The following is a 21,584-nucleotide window of genomic DNA, read 5'->3' as shown; positions in this document are numbered from 1 at the left end:
TCCAAAGAAACAAAAAATTATAAGTTCAGTTATTTATCTCCAAAGGCCCATTAACAGAATTAATATACACATTTAATAATTACTACCCAGGACTTAAAAATGACTGTATTATATTACTGATTATGCTCATCATTCTAGTTTGGAAACCTTTAATTGTTTTCTATTATTTCTAACATATATTCTAATTAGTTTAATGGTTAGTAATGCAAAGTAAAAAATGGAAAAATCTGCATTGTTTGCAGATATCGTCAATCAAAGTACAAGTTCAAAACACAGAGGAAAAAAAGGTAATTAAGGAAGGATATGAATGGAAAACATCAACAGATTTATTATAGGGGATGAGATGGTTATTTCTACTTAGCAGAATTATTATTTTTTTCTGCAGCCTAAGCAGTTGCAAAGCAAAATAGCATCAGTCATACGCTAAGCAATAGAAATCCACTGTTCCTCAGGGCACAGACTGAAGCTGTTGAAGCCGAGGGTGAAAAGATTAAAAGCACCAACAGGGAGTCAAACAACAGTGTGAAATGAGGTCATCATGCAAATGCCACAATATACATTTACCCCAGATGTGAAAGTAACACCCATGATGACAATCTCACGTGTGTGTGTGTGTGTGTGTGTGTGTGTGAAGTTGATCACAGCAGTTTGTTCTTAGAGGTCTATCTTTCAAATGAGAGGGTTTTCTCTCTCTGCCAAGTAATGCTAGTTGTGAGAGCCAGTTTGGTCTAGTCCAGTGATGGCTAACCTTTTCGGCACTGAGGGGTCAAAGCATGTGTGTGCATCCCCAAAATGCAATGTGTATGCATCCCTGTGCATGTGCCCTGCCCCCGCGAATGTGTTCCACATATCCCCATGCATGTACACACATCTCCTGTGCATGCACCCTCCCGCACATGTGTGTGCATCCCCCATGCATGTGCCCTGCCCTGTGCAGTTGCCCCGCTCCTGTACATGCGCCCCACCCCTTGCATGCGTGGCAGAGACCCTAAGACCAGCTCTGCGTGCCACCTGTGGCACATGTTCCATAGGTTCGCCATCACAGTCTAGTGCTTAAGGCACCAGTCTAGAAACCAGGGTACTATGATTCTAGTCCCACCTTAAGCATGAAATCCAGCTGGATGACTTGAGCCTATCATCAGTAGACTATGAGTTCTAGTCCTGCCTTAGGCATGAAAGCCAGCTGGGTGACTTTGGGCCAATCACCAGTAGATTATGACTCCTAGTCCTGCTTTAGGTATGAAAACCAGCTGGATGACTTTGGGCCTATCATCTGTAGACTATGAGTTCTAGTCCCACCTTAGGCATGAAAGCCAGCTGGGTGACTTTGGGCCAGTCATTCTCTGTCAGTCCAACCCAGCTCACAGGGTTGTTGTGGGGAACATAGGAGGAAGAACCAGTATAGGCTATATTCATGGCCTTCAGTTATTTATATAATTAATAAAAGTAGGATTTTAAAAAAATAGAAATACCACACAAGGCCTGGCACAAATGTTGGTACCCACAAGTTGGAGGGATTGCAAACTTAGCACCATATACTTTAAAAAAGCACAGACGCACATCCACGAAATTTAGCAGAGATCCTCCGCTACGCTCCCTTTTCTTTCTTTGGAGGCCTGGAGTAAGAGAAGAGGGGCAGAAGCTTTGCTCTACCATACACTCAAAATTAAAGAAAAAGCCCAAAAGGACAGAGTCAGTATCATATAAGGTTTGGAGAGGAGAATAGAAAGAAGAAACAGAAAAGGCTGAGATGGATTAGAAGAATTGAAAAAGGACTGTGGTGGAAGGTAGTCTTGATTTCCTGGGCGGGAGAGGCTCCATTCCAAAGAGTAAGAGGCATCATAGTTTATGCGGGAGAAAGAGGGTGAAGACAGCTCCTTTTTAACAGCTCCCACATGTTTTATGGTGCAGTAGTAGAAGTAGTAGTCTGCTTTAGTTTGGCAAGATTTCTGTCTATAGGCAAGGAACAATAAAGGAAACGGCTAGAAGAACCTCACATGACTTTTTTTTTTTTTGGTTTTTGGAACCTGATTGGATAGCATTTAAGATGAGATGATAACCAGTATTGTCCAAAATATTTCTCTTTGCAACTTTTAAAACTTTTGCAGATTTCTGTATTTGACTGTTATGGTCAAAGTAAGGATGGACCTGTAAGAGCTCCGTGCTGAGAAAAAGCCATCACTATGCATCAAAACCAAGATACAACCTTGTGGTATCTTGTGACAATGCAGACTCTGCTCTCTAGATTTTACCTGTGACAGATGTAACTTCCTCTTATTACTCAGTGAAGAAGATGACAATTAAACGCTGTGCTCAGTGGCTACAATTATCTTATTCAGATGAAACATTGATATGGTTTTATACATTATTTGACCACCAGGAGGCAGGAACCGCAAGAATATATACTGAAATATTTACAGTACACACTTGGGTAGCTAATGCATGAAACCTCCCCTGGATTTGCAAAGTGGGTAACTTTCTGGTCTGAGAGCTCATATCAAAAGTTGTATATGTTCTGATCCAGCCTTCCCGAGCCCCACTCAACAGCCTATTCGTGAGGAGAAACTAAACTCCCTTTCATTTAGAAAGGCAGAAATACAAAGCATTCACTGACAAAGCTCCAGGTCACACATCCTTAGGTGATTTGCAAGTCATAGCAGTCTCTGAGTTCCCTTCAGGTAGCCTCAATTAGCACTTCAATCCCAACACAAAGAGTCCTGACCAAAGAGTGTGTACACAAAGAGTGTGTAGTGGCAAGGAATCCTGGCAAGAAATCCACCAGAGGGAACTCCTCCCACACCCCTCCTCCTTATATCCCAGCCGGGGGGGGTTTATTAACATCCTCCTTCTTTTTAACATCCTCCTGGATAGCTGGCCCTCAGTCCTGCATTGCTCTCCTCTCCGCACTTCTCCGCATATCTGGGACATGCCCTAGCTGTTTCTTCCCCTCGCTCATCTCAGGCCCCGAAAACATCTGTCTCTCCACCTGAGTGTGAGTAGATGGGCCCTGTTCTGCATCTGGCTCTGAGACCTCCTGCTCCTCAGAGCCTTCCTCAGCCCCCCCCACCCCATGTTAACCCAGGCACCTCCTCCATCTCCTCCGACTCGACTGGCAGCAGAGCTGGCAGTTGACAAACCACAACAGTATACGGTTACCACTGGATAAATTTTAAGTTTGTCTTATAGCGGTTTCTGAGGAAACACATAGGGACTCCAAGGACTTCAGAAAGATCTGAATTATGCCTTCTAAACATCTTCTAGCTCTTGGTTATGTCCTATAAAGATTGGAGAAAGAAACATTTTGGATTTTTGCTGAAGTTAACACTTTGCAGTAACACTTACCGGAATGTGGTTTCTGGAGGCAGGTCCTCAATTACGTAAGTTGTGACTTTACCCACTGACAGAATACTATCTCCCAGTTCAATATTGTAAGATACAATCTCAGATCCATTATTGCACGGTTCCTCCCAGTTCAATATGAGGCATACAACAGGCATTGGACAGGCATCCAGGTGCTCATCCTCTGATACATAGAGGGTGGTCACAACCTCAGGAACAGATGCTGGGGCTCTGCAAGATACCAGGTCACTGTATGATCCTGCTCCTGCCTGGTTTATTGCCTGGGAAACAAATAGAGGTTGGATTTCATTATCCCACAAACTAGCTACATAGTTGGAAGTCAGAGCTATAGAGAGACAAAGATCTAGATCAAGGGTTCCCAATGTTTGGGTTGTGGCACATTCCCAGGCCGTGGCCTATTTGCAACCAGGCTGTGTGAGTGGCAATCCAATCACTCACTGGAATGAAAGCTGCTTGCGACTATTACCTAACTCTGCTTTGTTTCTCTAAAAATGTCACCTTTTACAGTAAGCCCTAAAGGTGCTTTTTTTTCAAAAGGCAACAGGACTTTCTGGTTTGTTTGGTTTTTTTGAAGATCTTTCACTTTTCATCCAAGAAGGATGGGAATGGAAGGATTTACACTCATTGCAGACAGCCGGTCATTTGCATTCTTTTAGAGGGTTGTTGAGGCCACCTGGAGGTTTATCTTGTTGTCAAGGTCACCTGGGTGGTGCAAATTGGTGTGGAGCCTTCTTAGAACTGTTGAAAGGACTGTGTTGTAGTTTGGAGGTAGATGATGTCATATCCCTCCCCCTCTGTTGAGAGAGGGCTGTACCAATTTTGACATAAATGGCCTGTTTAACCCCTCTTTCAAACCAGCAATCCTCTCTGCACAAAATATGGACTTTGTTGTCTTCAAAAGAATGGCCTGTGTCTTTTAAATGCAGATGAAGTGCCGAATCTAGTGCAGATCTGTTACATTGGGGAAATGAAACCACCACTTTATAAATGCATGGCACAACCTAGGAGAACAAACACATGGCTCCCTGCATTGTACTGCATATACCACATTGCTCAGTTGCTGCCTGGGTGTTTTATCCTTGGGGTGGACCATCCCACCATCCAGTCAGAGTTGAAGAAGCTTCTTGGATGAGAAGCGAAATGTCTTCAAAGAAAAAACAACAACAGAAAGTCCAGTTGCCTCTTGGAAAAGGGCACCTTTGGGAAAACCATGACCGGGAATCTTTACAGACTTTTACAGTAAGGTGATGAGGAAAGCAGAAACTTATATTCTAATCTTGATTTATATGTAGCCGTAAGCTGTAAATTGTCTTGACTTACCTGTAGTCTACAGAAATAATGTGCTGCAGCTGAAAGTTGGTAGATTTCAAAGGAGTTGGCAGTGCCAGTATATATTAGTTCTAAATTCTCCTTGTCTTCTCCCCACTCCAGTCTGTATTCTGAGATGTCAGCACCAAAACTCTCAGGAGTCTGGAAAGCAAACAGAAGTTTGCATCATATCTGGGCCCCAAGAGATGTTTCTGCTTTATATATAAAAATGGGCAATCCGTATCTGAGTCACATAGAACATCAAGGCCTCTTCTTTAATACCGAGATCAACTGTCAAGAGAACAAAACTCAAAGGGAAGACATTCAGTAGGAGAAGCAGAAGTCTAAGGAACTGGGGCCAATTTATTGAATTGTAACTGAATCTGAAAATTGTCCAGGATTAGTTGAGAGAAGCCTTTCATAAAGATATGTTGCAATTGGGATATATTGAAGGCACCAATTTGAGCAAATGTGATAAAAGGAAACTTGGTGCTTATTGACTATGTTTCTTAGTGAATGGAACAGTTAAATATGCATTTCGCAAACCAACTCTTACAGCTAGCCCTCAACTTACAGCTGAATATTCAATGAACCTGAGCTTCATTCCATGCTAAAGGTCCTACAAAACCAGAACGAATAGTTTTGGTCTTGTAAATTCTCAGGATTCTTTCCCCCACCCGCCATGTATATGTATATATTTGAACTAGAATGTAATGTTTCTCTGTGTCATATATTTGTGCATATGTGGGTATATGCATAATGATTATCCTTTGAGAGCTGAATGCAATAACATTTCATGCTAATGTATGCTGATTAGTGTATATTTAAAGTGACAATAAAATTCTGTTCTATTCTATTCTACTCTACAGCTAAGAAAGCTCATCTGCTCGATTGCCTGCTTTTCTTCCTCTCTTTCAGCATTCTTTGTATTTGCCATTTGTGAACTCCTATGCCTTGATAGTATTGGAGAAAGAGCTCAACAAATGGAACATTGGTTTGAGGGTCCAGAAATATTTGCAGAAAACGATTTAATAAAGGGACCACTTGATGTAAAGTGTCTCAAATGATGGATTGGAAAACATCCAATGGCTCTTTGTGGGCAAGATTTTCCTCTTGAATTCTACAAATAAATACTGAACTTTCAGCAGGCCACATGAATAGAAAATAGCAACTGAATGTGGATTATCGTCACTAAAAGATTGACGCCAATCCATTTCAACTTTTCTAAATAGTATTTTTTGGTACTCATTCTGAAAATGCAACAGCAACATTAGAATCTTACCAATCAGCCCTAGATGTTGTTTTCCATCTTCTAAAAAACATCGGCCGTATGCCTTCACAAACAGGAAATGCTCAAAATGATCTTCCTACAATTTTCAGCTAAGTTGAAGTGAATGTTAGAACCCAAATGCATTGGGTTTGGTAGATTGAACAGCTTTTAAGCAAGTGCTGCACTTTAGGCAATGACATTCAAGTACTTCATTTTTTTATTTACTAAATACATGAAGAAACGTGGCTGGTGTTTCATTAGGGATACAAGAAAAATCTCTCCTAATTCAAACCCCAAAACCAGGATTCTCTTCTCATAGTAGGTAACTTGGGAACCTTGCAAGCAAGATCCTTCAGATTGGACTACTGCAATGTGCTTCATGTGGGGCTGCCCTTGAAGAGTATTCAGAAACTTCAACTGGTATAAAATGTAATGGCACAGGCAATTACTAGTGCCAGTTACTTGGTCTGTGTAACAGAGTGGTGGCTCTGTGAGGTATATTGGCTTCTGGTGTGCTTCTAGGTGCAACTCAAAGTGAGAGTTGTCATCTTCATGGTTTCGGAGGTCATTTATGAGACTGTCTGTCTTTCCCCAATTGTTTCTAGCCAGCTTACCCAATCTAGCAGGAACGGTGTGTTTTGGGCACTGATGGCTAGGCAGTGTTGGCTGGTGAGGGCTAGAAGGAAACTCTTTCCTGCTATGGCACCCATACTTTGGAACATCATTTATTTTGAGACTAGATTAGCCCTGGATTCTCCATATCCTTCTTATTACTAAACTTATTTCTTATTACTAAAGTGAGTTACTAAACCTCTTATTATTAAAACACTCTGGGAAGAGATTTTGAAGTATTTATAGCAGGACTACTAGATTCTGTAACAGCTTTGTTCCTTATGCCTTCCATCTTATAAATTTGCAGCATTCCGCTCCCCATCTATATGTATACATTTAAACTAGACTCTGATTCTATTCTATTCTATTCTATTCTATTCTATTCTATTCTATTCTATTCTATTCTATGTTCTTGTTCTAATTCTAATTTTATTCTTTCTTCAAAACTGTCAAAATCAATTTATGACCCTAATTGCTCAATGGGATGGAGACATATTACTTGTGATTCGTGAACAATTTGTATGGAGTTGTAAACTATACATGGATGACTATAATGAAAAAAGATCATCCCTTATGGCGATCTTTGTGTAAAACCTCGTGTGTGTGTGTGTGTGTGTGTGTTTGCCCACTTTTTTGTCTGCCCTGTTTAATTGAATAAAGGGAAAAATTACATATTTTCTTAATGTGAAAGATAGTCAAACTATGGGAATTGATCATTGCAATACAGGTAGTCCTTGACTTACAACCATTCATTTAGTGATCATTCGGAGTCACAACAGCACTCAAAAAAGTGACTTATGACCATTTTTCACTCAATAATTGTAGCATCCCCGTGGTCACATGATCAAACTTCAGATGTGTGGAGATCGGCTCATATTTAGGATGGTTGCAGTGTCCTAGAGTGACTACCTTTTGTGAACTTCTGACCAGCCAAATCAATAGGGAAGCCAGGTTCACTTAACAGCCAGTTTACTAACTTATCAGCTGCAGTGATTCACTTCACAACTTTGGCAAGAAAGATTGTAAAATGGGGCAGAACACACTTAACTGTCTTGCTTAGTAATGGAAATTTTGTGCTCAATTGTAGCTGTAAGTTGAGAACCATCTGTAAATACAATTGATGTCATGCCCCAGCATATAACTTTTATATACTGTTGTTGCTCTCTGGACTCATCTAGTGGCTGGACAGACAAACCACCACCTATATTGTTTGAAGCTGAGTCCACCCCATTACCCATCAGCCCACACTCTCAAAACTAGTGCACGTTGGGAAGCCAGACTCCATTTCCTTTAGCATTTGGAGAAGGTAGAAGCACAAAGAAGAATCCATCTTAATCTGCGGCACATGGTCATCCAAGAACAAACCCACATCCCACCACAGACCATTGGGGAGATTTATGCTGAACATAACAATTAATAAATATGCTTGTATTTATTAATTGTTATGTTCAGCAGTAACTTAATACTATCTAGCTTGTATTAAGTTACTGCTGAACATAACAATTAATATGTATCCCTATTTTCCCCAGTTTCACCATATCCTGTTTTTTCAATAAAGCATCCAGATCTACCCATATGGTCTGTTTTATTGGAGGATCAGTGGATTTAGATGCATGTCGAGCTGCACACAGACTTAACATGTAGTGAGGACAGAACAATGGATAATTTAAGGTAATGATTCCACCAATTAATTCTGTCTCTTTAGGGAGCCCTAATCCCCATTAATTTGAATGGAGGTTTGATAGAAGCCCAAAGAACTATTTTCTCTTACCTCCCAACTCACAAGTACACTTGAATCTGAAAGGAAGGTAAGACAAGGTGCTTTACACTGCCCTGGAGGTCCAGCCACCGTGGTAATTTTTGCAGCTTCAGAGTAGGTCCCATACTAAAAGAAAAACAGGAAAACTCATGCACACATTACATATAGTAGAAGGATTTAGGCGAGTACAGTATAATAATATGTTCTTGATGTTCTTCAGATGGACTGTGAATTGAGGTCCATCGATCAAGAAGTCTATAGAAATTATAAATAAATATGTATTTATTTGATTCTTGATTAGGGAAAAAGCCCAAACCACCCAAAAGGTTCATGCAGATCAGTGAACGTGGTCTGTTTTCAAACACTTTTCTAATAAACAGTACTGTCATTCTACAATTTCAAACACACAAATCTCTCCTCTTCTACTTCAACATTTCATCACTGGGCTAGTTTTCCATTAACATGGAAGATGTTCTATTCCTTTCACAGTGGATATGCCACAAATTGAACTGTTCCTGGAGAATTCATTCCTCCACAGATAGGGTGATTCCCAGCATTTATGATGGCCCCAAAATGCAGGCAAATTAACACTGGATACCTATTATGTAAGATTGGAGTAGCCAAACTTTTTTTAGGAGAAGGGTTCAACAAGGACCCTCTTCAAATATTGTTTAGCTTTCATAGGCAATATTTTGGAGTGGAGATTTCTTACCCCTCCATCATTCAAAGCCCTCACTCTGAACTGATACGTTGTTCCAGGCAGAAGATTGCTGACAGTACATTCAAGGTCTGGACCATGATAAATCTCCGAGGCCACCTCTTCAGGTCCAGTCATTTCTACGCTGTATGCTGAGATATGACTGCTACTTTCTGATACAGGGGGAGCATCTGGAAAGAGATGTTGAGACAATTAATAAAATTGTAATGAAGCTGGTACTATTACTTAGACAAAATTACTTTCTCTTAACTATGCATGTTCTAAATTGTGGGTGTTCCAACATTGGAGGTCTTTTAAAGAAGAGATTGGACTGTCATTTGCCTGAAATGGTATAGGGCAGTGGTGGCTAACCTTTTGGGGATCCTGGGTCAAAAATTGTGCGCGAGCACTGGTGCGTGTGTGTTCACATGCCAGCACCCAGAAGGCAATGCCATGCCCCACACCCCCTGCACATGCGCACACAATCCCCCCCCAATGGCCTCAATGGCCCCCCACCACTGCCCCTCGCCCCCTCACCTGCACTGCACCTCACAGCTGACTTTCAACTGGTTTGAGGCCTTCTTTGGCTTCCCAGAGGCTTGAAAAAAGCCTCTGCAGGCCGAATAGCCCCGTTTCGTCACTCAGAAGTGATGAAACGCACCTATTCAGCCTGCAGAGGCTTTTTTCAAGCCTCTGGGAGGCCAAAGAAGGCCTCAAACCAGTTGAAAGTCAGCTGTGAGGTGCGGTGAGATAAATTTGCCTGTGGCTCGTGTGCCACAGGTTCGCCATCACGGGTATAGGGTTTCCTCCTTGAGCAGGGGGTTGGACTAGAAGACCTCCAAATTCCCTGCCAACTCTGTTATTCTATTATCTTTGGCATTGACAACATTACTATCAGTCAACTGCAAAAGGTAGCTTTACCCAGAAGAAGCTTACATCCTTGACATGCACACGTAAATTTTGAAGAAAGATTTATTTATTCAGCATACGGCATATCATGCATGGACTAGCAATATATATTAATATTTCATCTAGATTAGCAAAACACAATAAAATATAAATGTTAAAAAGATCTGTGTTCAAATACCAATATAGACCATCTAACGCCATTTAAGCGCAGCACTGTTTATTTTTAAAAAATCAGATACTGGACTGGTGATATGACCTCAGCTTACAGCTGGTCACTTTATGGTCTGCAGTTTGATGTGGGACCCTGCAGTCACACTGAGGGGAGGATACTATGCCCCATTGAAGAAGGAAATGAATTTCAAATCCTAATAACTTACCCCACTGCAATTGTATTTCTTTATGCTTTGGTTTTCCAAGCACTCTGGGTGGTTGACACTGGTCTGGAGCAATGCTTAGCGTACGAACAAGTAAATTTTCAGAACACTAGAAAAAGACAAAAAACAAAAATAAACCTATCTTGCTATCGTTGAAATTTACTTGTTCTAAATTCACAGTAGCTATAATCTATTTTAGTTCAGCACTAGGCACCTTATTGGCTTTACCCATTGTTAATTTAACCTTGGTTCATGCAATTAATCCAAGTTTCCCTAAATCTTGAACAAGCAAAAAAGGACAACTTCACACCATTCACTATGCTAAAATGGGGTTGGATAACTTGCAGTTCAGTATGTTGTGTGAACACAGCAGTGGTGGGATTCAAATTTTTTTTACTACCAGTTCTGTGGGCGTGGCTTGGTGAGCGTGGCAGAGGAAGGATACTGTAAAATCTCCAGTCAGAGGTGGTATTTGCCGGTTCTACGAACTATTCAAAATTTCCACTACCGGTTCTCCAGAACTGGTCAGAACCTGCTGAATACTACCTCTGGAACACAGCCTTTATGCAACTTTGCTTTTCACAAGGCGAACCAAATGTTTGGATTTAACAATCCAGAAAGAATGGAAAAATGACAATGCACATCAGAAATAAAATATGCTTCAGGAAATTCTCAGTACTTCAGGAAGCTAAAGTGTCTAACTGTTCCCTCAACCTCACTAGCAAATGGGTACTGTGTTTTTAAGAAATCAAACAATGCATATAGTTTGATATAGGTCAGAATTTGAGACAGTACAAACTCAGTCTGAAAGTTGTTAATGAATTTTAAGGGACGAATTAAGGGACGAATTTGCACAGCCTTGTGCAAAATATAACAATGTTTTAAGGGGAACCTTCTGTTATTAATGCCAACTTCCTACTAGATAAGCCTTCCTCTCTTTATATAACCTTAATCATGACTGGAACTGTCATTGCTAAGCAAGCCAGTCACATGAGATTGTCCTTTATGATCGTGTTGCTTAGTAATGGACATTCCCAGTCCCAATTATTATCATTAAGCAAATTATGAAGATTACTTGCAACACAACACAGCATAAAATAGCAGCTGAAAATATTCACCTCACCGTCATTTGAGGTGTGGCACTATGCAAACTACATTCAAAACTTTACAGAAAACTATACAACGCGACAGGTTCATGACCAAGAACACCTGTACTTAGGGAAAAAAAATACGAGATCAGCTCTACAAAAGTTGGAAAGTATGGTAGAATGAACAGAAAAGAAATGGTACCAGGGGTGGGCTTCAACTTTTTTTAGCAAAGGGTTCTCTGTCCGGTTGCTGGGTGGGCATGGCCATGGTGGGCATTGCCTAATCGGCCTCTTGCACTATGGCGGGAGGGGCATTTGTGACCTCCTTGGGCTCCAGAGGCTCTCTGGAAGCCAGAAACGGGCCGATTTCTGGCCTTCCTGAATTTCCGGAAGGCTCGTTTTTCATTCTCCCCAAGCCTCTGCACACACCTTGCACTTACCTGTATCCAAAACGGGCCATGTGGGGACTCCTGCAAAGGGCGGGGCAGTGTGGGTGGGGCCAGCCATGAGTGGGACTTGGGGGTTTTCTGAATTGCAAAGAATCTTAGCTAGGGGCTCTCCCAAACCCCTGCAAATCCCCAGCAGTCCACCCCTGAATGGTACCCGTTGCTGTTCATTTACTTCTTACCTGACTGTGTCCACCAGTGCTAATACAGCATGCCCGGAGCTTGTACAAAGTGGCTGGCTTCAAGTATGCACACGTACATTCCATAGCAGGTCCTCTATATGCAACTTCCCATTGATTTGCTGTAAGGTTAATTGGACTCACTCAGGCCAGTGATAAACTGCTGTTAAGATCCTATTTAGATTTCATTTAAGACCCTGCCTTTGCAGTGATTTGTGGCAATAGCTCCTTTATGGGAAGAAACTGGTCTATGATCTTTTCAATCAGGTCCTTCCCATTCATTCAGGCCCTTTCATTAGTTGAAAGCTGGATTAGAGAGGTAGGGTTTTGCTTAACTGCTGGTTTTGTATTTGCTAAATACAAAAGGTTTTGGCGAGACCAAGTTTTCAATTAATTAGGAAAGTTGACCCAAAAAACCTGAATCTCAATAAAAATGAATCCTATTTTGAAATTAACTCATCGTTGCTAATGATAGTTTTCATTTTGCAAAGCACGGTTCTACATTAGGTATACATTTAAGTAAATATAACTGTTTGCAATTGTATGTTGCAGTTTGTAAAAAAACAAAACCAAATTTAGATTTGCCTGGAATTTTATCAGTCCTATGTGATTTTAATAGGCAACTATAATTAACTATTACAGTTCAGAAAGTCATATTAACTTTTAAAAATGTGGTCACTACATCTGGACTACAGATTTCCATTTTGATTAATTTACCATTTTTATTTAATGATAAATTAATCAAACCTTTGAGGATGGTGAAGAATCACTACAATCAAATAAATTCAACTGAGAAATTTGCAGCTACTTGATATGAAGGTTTTGAGAGTAGTGACACTTTTCTTATCTGCAGTTAGATTTTCTTATGAACATCATGCGTAATTAAAGAAACCAGACTATTTACAAATCGAATTTACCTTCACAGCTTCCTTCTGAAACTTCTAACAGATAATTTAGGATTTCCGAACCACCATTGTCCTGAGGAGGCTCTGTTTAAAAAAAAAAAAAAAAAGGATTGGAAAGGAAAAGAAATAATATGCAAGTTATAAAAATGGAAAAAATTATTTTCAGTGATGTTTAGATGCAGAATCTATTTTTTAGTCAGTCGGCGGAAGATTATCTCCGATATGGTTGTTAGTCTGTGTCCTTGTTTGACAAGTTAGAACAGCTAAAAGTTTATAAGTACCGTGTTTCCCCAAATACAAGATCTATCTTGAAAAATAAGCCCTAGCTTGATTTTTTAACCTGTGCCCCTAATATAAGCCCTATCCCAAAATAACCCCTAGTCAAGAACCCACCCATTTGCCCCACAGTGAGGTTATACAAGGTGGGGTGAGACACAGGCATAAAAATGAAGCTGGGGCATGGAGAGGTGGAGCTTCCCCATGCACCCTGTACCTGCTTACCTTAGGACTGCTACAGCCAGGCCTCCAATGCCCCAACATTTGTTGTGCCCCTGCCCAACTTCTGCGGCTGCTTGAGACTGAATGACACGTGGTACATTGCACCGGTGCCGCTGCTTATGGCAGGACCGTGAGTGGTGGCATTTGGCCTTGGCCAGCCTCAGAAGTCAGGCAGCAGAGCAACATGTGTCTAAGCATGGGATGCCTGGCTGCGGGGGTCCTAAAGTAAGCAGGTAAAACGTCCCCTGAAAATAAGTCCTGGTGCTTATTTGGGGACCCAAAAGAAAACAAGACTGGGTCTTATTTTTGGGCAAACATGGCAGCTCCAACTCTTTTCAGCAGATGAAAAAAAAATATATAAGAGGCCTTTCCTCTTTCTCCCGTGTCTCTGAACTTACTTCCCTCTGATTTGCCAAATGAAATCCACAGGAAGTAGATGAAGATTTTTTGTTTTTTTAACTTGAACACATCTGCACTTGCTTAAATGAAGTCTTTCTTTCTGGTGCAGATCACAGAACCTTTTCCTTTTAAATGTTGCTCGTTTATTTTGTGATGACTTGTTGTATTTCGTTTCTGGAGCAACGCTCATTTGTTATGTTGCTCCATCATTGCTAATGGTAGATTCAGAGGTTTAATCTAATGATTAAGGCACCTGACCAGAAAACAGGAGACTGTGAGTTTTAGTTCTGCCTTAAGCATGAAAACCAGCTGGGTGATTTTGGCCCAGTCACTCTCTCTCAATACAAGTCACCCAGCAGGGTAGTTGTGGGGAAAATAGGAGAAGGAAGGAGTATTAGATATTATTTTCACCTTGAGTTAATTATAACAATAATAGACAGAATAAAAAAACTAGATAAATAAGGCAACATTTGTACAACACAAGCGAGCAATTTTATTTTCAGTATCAGTTCAGAGAATCAATAGTCAACGTCAATTCTCTGCAGACATACATTACATGTGTGGTTGGCAAGCGTGCAATATATTACAACAAAACAGCACCAGTCACCTCTAAAGCAATGTCATGCATGTTAAAAACATTTCCTTCTGGTGCTTTTAAAATACAGAGTTGTACTCTTACCCCATTTCACACTGAAGCCATGAGATGTTATTGGGCCTTTAACAATGGGTCTGGAGGGAGGTCCTGGTCTATCTGGGCTTGTGGTACAGACCATGACATCACTAGGACTACTTTTCCCTTCTACATTGGAGACAATCAGCTGGAATAAAAAAAATATGATTTTTTTGTGTGTCTATCTACATGTTGTGTTGCAGAGTACATTTATCTGCGCAAGAGCTCTGTAAAAGTTTGCCCAATTACGTTTTGGTCATTTTACCAAAATAAATAAACAGTCATTGCAACTAGACTTTTCATTTTGAATCCACAATAGTTTCTTATGTATTACTCCTATGTTTACTAATATGTTTCACAGTAATTGGAGAATTTTTGCAAGTACAAATTCAGCAGTTCAGACCAAAAAGAAAAAGAAAAAAAGAAATCAGGGTGCTCCCCACTGTGGCACCTTGTTAAAATTGCACCTAAAATTAAAATTTTATTTATTTATTTGATTTGTCAATCACTTACAAAATAATAGGTATAAGAATAAACTTAAGTAAGAATACAGGAAATAGGTACGAATAAATGGGGACAATAGGACAGGGACGGTAGGCACAATGGTGCACTTATGTACACCCCTTACAGACCTCTTAGGAATGGGGTGAGGTCAATAGTGGATACTTTGAGGTTAAAGGAGTGAGGGGTTAGAGGATGTAACAACAGAGTCAGAGCCAGGCATTGAACACTCTGTTGCTGAAGTCGTACTTTCTGCAATCGAGTTTGGAACAGTTAACATTGAGTTTGTGTCTGTTTTGTGCTCTTGTATTGTTGCGGTTGAAGCTGAAGTAGTCATTGACTGGTAGGAAATTGTAGCAGATACTTTTGTGTACTATGCTTAAGTCCAACCATAGGCTGCGTAGTTCTAGGTTGTCCAAGCCCAAAATTTCAAGCCTGGTGATGTAGGGTATTCTGTTGCGAGCAGAGGAGTGTAGTACGTGAAATATTTCTGGACTCGCTCAATTGTATTAATATCCGATATACAGTGCAGATTCCAGACAGATGAGCTGTATTCGAGTATTGGTCTAGCAAGGATTTTGTATGCCCTAGTTAGCAATTCTATATAGAAGCTTCGTAAGCTTAGATTTACAACTCTTAATGCCTTTTTGACAATGCTGTTACAGTGAGCTCTGGTGGTTAGGTCATTAGATATGAGTACTCTGAGGTCCTTGACAGAGTGAGGGTCATCAACGAGGTCATATCCACCTAGTTTGTATTTGGTGTACTGATTTTTTTTTACCAATGTGTAGGACAGAAGATTTATTGATCGAGATTTGGAGTTGCCAATTGTTTGACCATTCAGACACGTAATCAAGGTCACTTTGAAGGACAGCAGCATTGTCAGTGGTGTTGAATAGTGAATAATTGAATATTGAAAACATGTGGCATGGGATTGTTATTTAAAAGTAAACAAGATACATACATTTCTGCATGTACTTCCTTGCAAGATAAAACAATGCTACTGTAACTTCGAACATTTGCTAAACTAATGGTTGTAACTTGAGGACTACCTATAACCTCTTTCTAATAATAAACATGTATGAGACAGTAGTGTAAAGCCTTATGCTGGACAGGACAATGAAAATGAAAGTGAAAGAGAAAGAAATTTACCCTGAATTTGTATTGTGTGCTTCTTTTAAGATTCTTCACAGTACAGGTTCGGTCTTCTCCAGTGTACCTTGGATGAAATGCATTATCCTAAAGGACAAATTAAGTTACCGGTTAAAGAGTAATAGCAAGCAAAAATAAATTCAGGAATATCACCCACAGTGTTATACATCAAGCAATAATATACCACTCCAGCTGGGGCATGAAATATTTGTCCCTTCTATTGTGGAATTTGCCATTATTTGCAAATTAATCCTCTCCCTTTGAATTTTGCAGAGAATGATGCTATGTTCTAGATTACCTGTCATCGGCCCCAGAACCTAATCTACATGATTATAATTATGAGCTGAGAAGGACCTTTGATTATCTGTTGCCAACTCATACAGTACCTTACTATAGTTTTTTTTTTTAAGACAAAACCTTAAACAATTGAAAATTTAAGATTGGGAACCATCAATGAAAGCTTGACATTTCCCAAATTTCTTACCTGAAATTTCTGAGCTGGTTTCACTACCATTTAAAAAAGAAAAATTGAATTTAAATCCCTGTTGCATTCCTATTGTAATAATAGTTTCAAGAGCCCTTAAACGTTTTTAACTTTGTAAAAGTGGCTCCCTCTTGTGTCAAAAAGAAAAACCACAGCACACTTAGTACCAGGTTACTTATGTTAAGGAATGTTCTTCTTGTACCCTGTTTCCCTGAAAATACGACCTACCCTGAAAGTAAGTCCTAGCTTGATTATTTTTTACACATGCACCCAATATAAGCCCTACCCCCAAAATAACCCCTAATTAAAATTTCACCCACTCGAGTGCATGGGTAAAAATTAAGCTAGAGTGAGGATGGGAGAGTAGAGCTGCCCTGCTATTTACCTTTGGACAGTTGTAGCCAGGCCTTGTACACCCCAACATCTGCCTTGCCAGCCCATTTCTTCTGCAGCCAGCAAGGCTGGCAAGGCTTTCCTGAAGGCCTCTGTAGCTGATAACAAACTCCAGATCGATCTGGAACTCTGTTATCCGCTGCAGAGGCCTTCAGGAAAGTCTTGCTGGCTGCAGAAGAAGAAGAAGTTCCCGAAGGCCTCTGACAACGAAAAGGAGGCCGGGAGCGACATGTGCAAGTGAGGTTAGTCAATAGATAACATCCTCCGAAAATAAGACCTGGTGCATTTTTTGGTGGAAAAAAAAATATAAAGCAGGGTCTTATTTTGGGGAAAACATGGTAGTAACTTCCTATCTATCCACCAGGTACGTGCTGATAAAACTCAGGAGCTTTGCCAAAGTAATAACGCAAGGTAGAACATTTTAGGGAGGGACCAAAATAATAGCTATGCAATGTTTTCTTTATTTATGCATCAACAGTCTGAGCTGCTGTGCTAGCATGTATGGAAATGAGACTGAAGTATGGCACTGCTCCCCAATGCAGGATAAAATGTTGGGGCAAGATGCCAATAATATATGTAAAACCAAGTTCTTGGACGGGGTGTAGCAATTTCCCTTTGAGTGCTACTGGAAAAGTTGCCAAGAACAAATGTCTCATAGGAGCCGCCTTGAGATGGACAGATCAGGAACTCTTTATACACTCCATCAGACATTTAAAATGCCTTTTAGATATTTAAGAACTTCTATGATTCGTTTATTGCAATAAGCTTTATTAGGATAGGATTGCAGTCCAGGGGGAAAAAAAAAATCAGAAGGACCCCCTTGGCTCTCGCACAGGAAATTGAGGAGATGACATTACACTCCCTTGGGTGCATTAGTGTTACAGAAGCACATTGTGCAAACTCAACAGAAACAAAGTGCATCGGCTGCCAACACAAGAAAATATTGGGAAATTTAAAATCTCTGTTGATACATTGCAAGGTCCAGTGGAAACTAAGGAGAGTTAAGAATATTTAGAAATGGCTATCGGCTCAGCTGCATTTATGGATTTAGAGTAGAGATGGGGAACATGCTGGCTCGGGAATTCTGGGAGAAGTCCACAGGTCATAAAAGGGACATAGTTCCCCACTCCTGATTTAGGTCATGGGACAGAATTATTATGACCACTGTGTAATGCTAACTTTCTATGAAGGCAAAGCAAAGTGTGAGCCATTATAAAAGTGAGGAGTCATTGGTGCTCTCTGAACTTGGTTGTTTTCTTGCAGATGTTTCATTACCTAAATTTGATATCATCATCAGTTCACTGATAGTGAGAACAATTAATCAGTGGAATGGCTTGCCTCCAGAAATTGTGGGTGCTCTATCACTATAGATTTTTAAGAAGAGACTGGACAACCATTTGTCTGAAATGTGCATGACTGCATTCCTACTCATGCTAGTAATACTATTACTAAATTTGCAGATGATGCAACAGTGGTGGGACTCATCTCCAGGGGGGATGAGTCTGCCTACCGAGATGAGGTGGACCGGTTGCTTTCGTGGTGTGGAGACAATAACATAGTCTTCAACATCAATAAAATCAAGGAGCTTATAGTGTATTATAGAAGGAAAATATCAGACATCCAGCCCTTGCTTATCAATGGAGACCGAGTGGAGCAAGTGGCTAGTTTTAAGTTTCTGAGTGTTACCATAAAAGAGGACCTCACCTGGGCTGCTCACATTGCAGCCCTGGTCAAAAGGGCCCAGCAGAAATTATACTACTTGAGACTTGTCTGAAAACAACTGAAAGAAAAACTGCTGGTGACCTTCTACTGCTGCACCATAGAGAGTATCTTAACTTACTGTACTTCTGTATGGTTTGCCAATTGCACCGTGGCAGATAGGACAGCACTCCAGAGGGTTAACGTCATTGCCCAGAAGATCATTGGTTGCCCTCTCCCCTCTTTGGAAGAGCTTTATAGCTCCCGCTGCCTTAAGAAAGTTCAAAACATTCTCAAAGATCCATCTCATCCTGGGCACCCATTTTTTGCACTATTACCATCTGGCAGATGGTACAGGATAATAAAAACAAGGACAAATAGGCTGAAAAACAGCTTCTATCTCAGGGCAGTAACTCTATCGAATTCTACTGTATAGTGCAATATTAATGCAATATCAGGGGTTTTCTATTCAATGTATAGAATGTGAAGGATGTGTATTTGTGTTTATTTTCATGGTCATGATGTACACTGAAGATGGTATTTAATTTCGTGGTACGAGGTACAATGACAATAAAGTAAACTAAACTGAAGTATAGGGTTTCCTGTGTAAGCAAGGGTTGGACTAGAACAGGCGTGTCAAACTCAATTTCATTGAGGGCCGCATCAGGGCTGTGGTTGACTGGGTGGGTGTGGCCAACTGGGTGAGCGTGGCTGACTGGGTAGTCATGGCCAGCTTGATGCCACTCCCCAAACTGTTGGCATGTTTCCTCTTCTCATTGGATAGACCAAACTGAAGCCACACTGGCCCAATGTTTCCTCTTCACATTGGGTAGACTGGGCCAAAGTGACCTGGGGTGGCCCCTTACATTTTCCAAGAGGGCTCCACAGGCTGGATCTGACCACATCGCACACCGGATCTGGCCTGTGGGCCTTGCGTTTGACACCCCTGGACTAGAAGATCCAAGATCCCTTCCAACTATGTTATTCTGCTCTGTTATTTTGGATTTCAAAACTTACGTTATCTTCCTCCTGAATCTCCAACGTGTAGGTAATCACTTCTTCTGGTGTGCAACCTTCTGCTTTGTTCCATTGCAGTGTGATCCACGTTACCCCAGCACGGACCAGTCTTGGTGCTGAAGGGATCTGAGGGATGTTTCCTGAAGTGTAGCATACAACCTCTTGGCTAAAGCCACTGTGGAGTCGGGGAAGGGGAGATGGCGAAGAGAGAAAGGATGTTCTTTGGTAAAAGTTTGGAACTTTACACTGTGGGACTGCAGGATGTAATTTTAACTGCTCTTTCTTTGTTTGCCAGACACGCGTTAATACTAAATTCCATTCTCTCTCTGAAAAAGGAAGAACTCGGTTGTGTTTCATAACAGAAGCTTCTCCATCTTTAAGCCAAGATTATACTATTGATTCTCAGCTATACTTAGCAGATTAAAGACAAGGTGAATAAGTTCTGAAATCCTTAAATTCAGCATGGGGCGACTTTATTTTTTTATTCTGGAGATCAGGAATTGATTTGTATCTGAGATCCAAAATATTAACATGATCTCATTCCTTGATCATTAGTGATTTCTAGATTCATGTTCTAAATCAGGGGTTTACAAACTTGAAAACTTTTAAGACTTGTGGACTTCAACTCCCAGAATTCCTCCTCCAGTCATGTTAGTTTAGGAATTCTGGGAGCTGAAGTCCACAAGTCTTAAAGTTGCCAAGTTTGAAGACCCATGTTCTAAATGATATTAGATACAAGAGTTGGATATTTTTGACAGCCTTTTTCCATCTGTCACTATTTCTGTCAAGATTTTGCTTTCCACTATTGAAGTACTTCCTGGAAGTTGGACTGAGTTTTGTTTCTCTTTATAATCTAGACCAGGGTCTCCAACCTTAGCAACTTTAAGCCTGGAGGACTTCAACTCCCAGAATTCCCCAGCCAGCTGGCTGGGGAATTCTGGGAATTGAAGTCCTCCAGACTTAAAGTTGCTAAGGTTGGAGACCCCTGATCTAGACTGATGTCTATTTGATGCTCTTTCGTAGTACTAGGCTTCAGTGTGTATCCATTTGCATTTCTGTTTTAAGCAAGCAACCAGACTCTCTGAAATGGAAAAATCTCTCCCCTGAAACAACACTGAACGGCATCTGATTGGCCTCTGTGAGAAACAGGATGTTGGAATAAATGGATCTTTTGTGTTCTCCAGCCAAGCTTTTATTTCTTCACTGAGTTTGGCCTTTAGAAACAGCTTGACTGATGGCTGAAGCATGTTATCAATCAGGCACCAGGACTTACCTTATGCCTATTTCGTTCTGAGCTGCTAATCGGAATGTGTAACCCACAGCAGGACACAGCTTTGTCACCTTGTAGTGTTTTTGGTTCCCAAAGTAACATTCTCTGAAAACATTACTCCTTTTCCCCTGAAAGACAAAGGTGTGAGTTCTATGAGATTGCTCTTTCAATTTCTCTCCCCCCCCCAAAAAAAGCAAAGAGTAGTTTCTTCTGACTGGACAGAAGAAACAGTTCATTGTCTACTCATCTTCGCGTAAGATACACACTCTTCCTGGACAGTTCCACTCAACTACTAATCTTGCCTTTCTATCCTTGGCGACATTTTTTAACCGCAAGAATATCTTTACAGCGATTCGCCGAGAGCGAGGTGCAGATACCCAATGGCAACAGCGGGATCTTACCTGCTCCACTACCAGTTTGGTCATCGTGCACATGCATCCACACACCTAATGTGCACGCACCTAACGCGCGTGCACAACTTTCCACGCACCAGATGAAGCCTGCCAATCAACTGAGAGGAGAAAGAAGAGAAAAGTGCAGAGGCAGTTGGGAGGGCCAATTCTGCGCTTTTTTCTTCTTGGGTGACACATACCAT

General features: G+C 40.8%; 1 protein-coding gene across 1 annotated transcript in view; it reads right to left on the bottom strand.

The window, feature by feature from the left end:
• Positions 1–21,584, bottom strand: part of FNDC3B (fibronectin type III domain containing 3B) — a 322,478-nt gene that overhangs the window by 46,251 nt on the left and 254,643 nt on the right. The window contains exons 12-22 of the mRNA XM_087965339.1: positions 20,993–21,117; positions 19,720–19,894; positions 16,128–16,214; positions 14,484–14,622; positions 12,920–12,991; positions 12,006–12,124; positions 10,293–10,398; positions 9,022–9,197; positions 8,322–8,435; positions 4,681–4,830; positions 3,343–3,620 (exon numbers count right to left, since the gene is read on the bottom strand). Of these exons, the coding sequence (XP_087821465.1) occupies positions 3,343–3,620; positions 4,681–4,830; positions 8,322–8,435; positions 9,022–9,197; positions 10,293–10,398; positions 12,006–12,124; positions 12,920–12,991; positions 14,484–14,622; positions 16,128–16,214; positions 19,720–19,894; positions 20,993–21,117 (1,541 nt within the window). The remainder of the gene's footprint in view (positions 1–3,342; positions 3,621–4,680; positions 4,831–8,321; positions 8,436–9,021; positions 9,198–10,292; positions 10,399–12,005; positions 12,125–12,919; positions 12,992–14,483; positions 14,623–16,127; positions 16,215–19,719; positions 19,895–20,992; positions 21,118–21,584) is intronic.

Source organism: Notechis scutatus, chromosome 4 (assembly GCF_049901735.1).
Source record: "Notechis scutatus isolate UNSWTSFEM ecotype Mainland chromosome 4, rNotScu1.2, whole genome shotgun sequence".
Taxonomy (NCBI): domain Eukaryota; kingdom Metazoa; phylum Chordata; class Lepidosauria; order Squamata; family Elapidae; genus Notechis; species Notechis scutatus.
The sequence above is the reverse complement of the archived record's forward strand: the minus strand, read 5'-3'. Positions and strand labels throughout refer to the sequence as shown.